General features: G+C 46.6%; 1 protein-coding gene across 1 annotated transcript; it reads left to right on the top strand.

The window, feature by feature from the left end:
* Positions 1 to 3258: 3258 nt before the first annotated feature.
* LOC123350959 (olfactory receptor 52N2-like) lies at positions 3259 to 4206 on the top strand. The gene has a single exon (XM_044989932.1). It carries the CDS (start codon positions 3259 to 3261, stop codon positions 4204 to 4206), a length of 948 nt encoding a protein of 315 aa, XP_044845867.1.
* The last annotated feature ends 253 nt before the right edge of the window (positions 4207 to 4459 follow it).

Genomic DNA, 4459 nt, shown 5'->3' with positions numbered 1-4459 from the left:
GGGTCTGCAGAAATGGGGAGTTGGAGAATCCACCACTTCCCTTCGCAGTTTGTTCCAAAGGTTAATCACCCTCAGTGCTAAACATTTGGACCTTATTTCCAGCTGGCATTTGTCTGGCTTCAGCTTCCAGCCATTGGGTCTTGCTCTGCTTTTGTCCACTTTACCAATAGTTTTCACCCCATGAAAGTCTCTGCTTGATCGTCTTTTTGATAAGTTAAGTATATGATGCCCTTTAAATCTCTCTCTGTCAGGCATTTTCTCCAGCCTCCAAGCATTTTTGTGGCTCTTTTCTGCACCCTCTCCAATTTCTCAACGGCCTTTTTGAAATGTGGACCCCAGACCTGGACGCAGTTCGTTTCACCAATGCCCTGTGCAGAGGTAAAATCCTTCCCCTGCTCCCCTGTTTATTCATCCAAGGGTCACATCAGCCCTTTTGACCACAGCACCTCACTCGGAGCTGATGATGAGTTGGTTTCCACCGTGACCCCTAAATCCTTTTCAGGGTCCCTGCGTTCCATAATATGGTGCCCTAGTCTGTAGGCCTAGCCTGCATTGCCGGTTCAGAGAGAATAACTTTTCATGTGACTGTATTAAAACATTTCGTTTGTATGGGCCCAGCTCTCCAAATGCTCCACATCAATGGGTGTGCTGCCCTGGCCTCCTCATTGTGACCACGCTGCCAATCTTTGGGCTGCCTGCACATTTTATCTGCAGTGATTTCCTTCCAGATCACTGCTGAAAATATTCAATAGCACTGGGCCTAGAACTGTCCCAGCAGAACCCCGCTAGAAACAGCCCCATTTGCTGACACTGGCCCCTTGACAATGGCTTTCTGAGATCTGTCAGTTAGCCAGTTTTTAATCCACTTCACATGTGCTCTGCTGATATTGTAGACTGGTCATTTTTTTATCTGAAAGTTTTCCCCTAATGAATCAAATGTCTCAGAGAAATTGAAGTTCTTTGCATCTCTGCAGTACCCTTGATCAACCAAACGTGTGCTCTCATTAAAGGATGAAATCAGTTTTATTTGACAAGACCTGTTTTCCATAAACTATGTTGTTTACTGGCATTAAGTATGTTCCTAGACTTTTTTTTAACTAATCCCATACCAGCTTTTCCCTTGTTTCCTAACCTTGTGACATCTTTTATTTTTTTAAATTTCCCCCTTTTTAAAATACTTTACATTTAACACAGAACTGTCCTGTGTTTGCCCCTTTTTTTTTTGCCCTGCTGCTGACAGGATGTGCACTTCTACTTCCGAAGGGGATGTGTGGTGGATCGGTCGGTTCATCCCTCTGGTGTTCGTAACTCTGAGGTTCTGCTGTAGATGCTGTTTAACATTCTCCTTGGCAGCTAATGGACAGGAGACTATTCCATCACCTCATGTGATAGGAGCACCTCATACTGCTTCTTTCCAAATGCAGAACAAAACTATTTCTGCAACACATCTACGTTTTCTGCAACATTAAGAAGTTTCCTTTCTCCCTCTAGGAATTGGCCTAAACCTTTTCTAGGATTTTTCTTGTTCTTAACATACTTAATAACCTCCTTTTTGTTATCCTTAGCCCTGCCAAGCATGGATTTTTCCCTGATGTCTTTAACATCCGTTATCAATTTTCATAACTTCCAATTTGTATTGCTTGCTGTCTATTTTCCCTTTTTTCCCATTTGTATTGTGATAAACTCAGGACAGACAGCTGCAAGGGGGGTAGGAGTCAGTCCCAGAGGGTTAAAAGGCCCTCCTCCTTATCAACTGGGAGGCAACTACAGGTCAATCAGGTTCAGCTGAGAAAGGGTGACCAAGGTAGCAAATTAGGATCAGCTGAGGGAGAGCTGATTCCAACTTGGGGCTGCCTGAGACCTTTTTAAACCCCTCCCTGGGAGGAAGGAAGGGGGGAAGCAGAGAGAGAAGGAGCCCTGCTGCCAGGAGTGTTGGAGCAGCAAGACAGCGAGCCTCACCAGGAGGAGAGGCAGTACTCTCTGTCCACAAGGGAGTAAAAATACTTTAAACAGGACTGGTGGAGAGACCAGGAGCAGACTTCCCCTGTGTCCTAAGGGCGACCGCATTACTCAAGCCTGTCTCACCAGGGCTAAAAGCAGCAGAAGCTGGGGAGACTGAGAAGGTGCCTTGCCACAGTATATATTGCTTTTTCCCATATAATTCCTGCCTTCACTTAGCCATTGAATTGGGTTTTTAGCCAAAGGTCTCTACTTCCTTGACTGTGGAATCGTGACTTTTTAGCTATCGAATAAACTCTTCTTAACGAACTCCCAAGCTTCAGTCCCAAGTTTCTGTCTAATATTTTCTGCCCAGTCAGTTTTCTTGATAATTTTCTACAGCTTTGGGGAATTAGCCCTTTTGAAGCACTAAGTATCTACAGGTATTACTGGCTGGGAACTGTTCTCTGTTTCTCCAATTGAATGTAATCAGTTCTATTCTTTCCCTCTATCATATGCCTCAATTAGTGTCTCTTCTCTAAAGTAAACTGTTCCAGATTTTTCAGTTTGTCAGCATATGGCAGCCTCCCCCATTCTCAGAGCCTGTCTCAGAAATCCCCTTTATAATGCTGTATCCCTTTTAGACACAGGATGACCAAAACCGAGCACATCTCCAGAGCAGGTTATTCTCTATCCCATTTCTTAGGTTTCCAAACATTGTCTTTGATTTGGCCACTATTGAGAATGAGCAGGTGTTTCCATGGATCTGCTATCAATGAAGCCCATGTCTTTGCCCTGAGGTGTGTTCTAGTTGGGATGTTTCTCCCTGGAACATGTCCTGGCAAAGGTTTTTTGTTTCTTTGTTTGTTTGGGGTTTTTTTCCACTTTCAGATTTGAGATAGGAACTCCCTACAACATGGACTCTCTAGCCTGGGTTTCATTGCACTAAGGAACAATGATGGAAAACCAGTGTCCACACTCACGTTTCGTGCTGGTGGCTATTAAGGTTTCCCACACGACGACATGTAGAATTATTGAGACATGGAATTGGCATTGGTAGGGTCAGTTGTTCATAATTCATTAATCTGAGTAATGAAAATGTCATTTTTCAGTGTGAGAAGAGAGATCAATCTGCTTTACCCATGAGAACATCCTCCAGTAGTGCATGTAATGTCTCATACTAACATTGTCTCTCCATCCAGGTATTTGTACTGTGACCATCACCCAAGAGCCTGGGCATATAAAAGAAGTCAGGGGAACATATGTTACATGCAGGACACACGGTTCTGTCTCAGATTTGGACACCTTCTCCCCTACTCCATGTCAGATTCCAACACAACTGACTTCACCAACCCCTCCGCCTTCATCCTGCTGGGCATTCCAGGCCTGGAAGCCGCCCATGTCTGGATCTCCATCCCCTTCTGTGCCATGTACGCCATAGCCATCTTGGGGAACTTCACCATCCTGTTCATTGTAAAGAGGGAGCCGAGTCTCCATAGGCCCATGTACTATTTCCTCTGCATGCTGGCCATTGGCGACCTGGTCCTGTCCACGTCCATCCTGCCCAAAACACTGAGCATCTTCTGGTTCAATTCCAGGGAGATCGATTTCAGTGCCTGCATCACCCAGATGTACTTAATTCACTGCATCTCTGCGATACAGTCTGGGATCTTCGTGGCCATGGCTTTGGATCGCTACGTGGCCATCTGTGACCCCCTGAGACATTCCACCATCCTGACAAACCCCGTGGTGGCCAAGATTGGCCTGGCCGTGGTGCTGCGCGGAGGGATGCTCTCACTGCCCTATCCCTTCCTGGCGAGGCGGTGGCCATATTGTAGAACCAACATCATCCCCCACTCGTACTGTGAGCACATGGCCGTGGTGAAACTGGCCTGCGCCGACATCCACATCAGTAGTTACTATGGCCTCTCTGTGGCATTTTTGGTGATGGGTCTGGATGTGTTTTTTGTCGCTGTGTCCTACATCCAGATCCTTATGGCCATCTTCAGCCTCCCCACAAAGGACGCCCGGCTCAAGACATTTGGGACCTGTAGCTCCCACCTCTGTGTCATCTTAGTCTCTTACATCCCAGCTCTTTTCTCCTTTCTCACACACCGTTTTGGCCACAATGTGCCCCTGCATTTCCACATTCTCATTGCCAACACGTACCTGCTTGTGCCCCCCATGCTAAACCCCATCATCTATGGGGTGAGGACCAAACAGATCCGGGGCAGGCTGCTCCGGCTACTTAGTCATAAAGGGACGTAAAGTTTTCTCCTGGTGCCCTGGCTCTCAGACCGAGCTCTGTGCAGAGCTGGCTGGTGACATGGTGCTGGGGCATCTTCCTTGAATCACTTACCGGGCAGTCAAAAAGACATGAAATCCTTTCCTGATGTTACTGTGCTGGGTCAGCCTGACAAACTGGGGAATAGGTCTCTGTACAATTCAGTGGGTTGCCACCTTTCTAATGCTGGTAACTTGACCCTGAAACCCCACCCTTTGCCCCACCTCTTCTGCTAAG

The sequence above is a fragment of the Mauremys mutica genome, chromosome 1, assembly GCF_020497125.1.
Source record: "Mauremys mutica isolate MM-2020 ecotype Southern chromosome 1, ASM2049712v1, whole genome shotgun sequence".
NCBI lineage: Eukaryota > Metazoa > Chordata > Testudines > Geoemydidae > Mauremys > Mauremys mutica.
This window is presented reverse-complemented; position numbering and strand designations above follow the sequence as displayed.

Bases quoted from the DNA above. Each gene is read 5' to 3' on its own strand.
- LOC123350959 (XM_044989932.1), top strand. From the start codon at position 3,259: ATGTCAGATTCCAACACAACTGACTTCACCAACCCCTCCGCCTTCATC.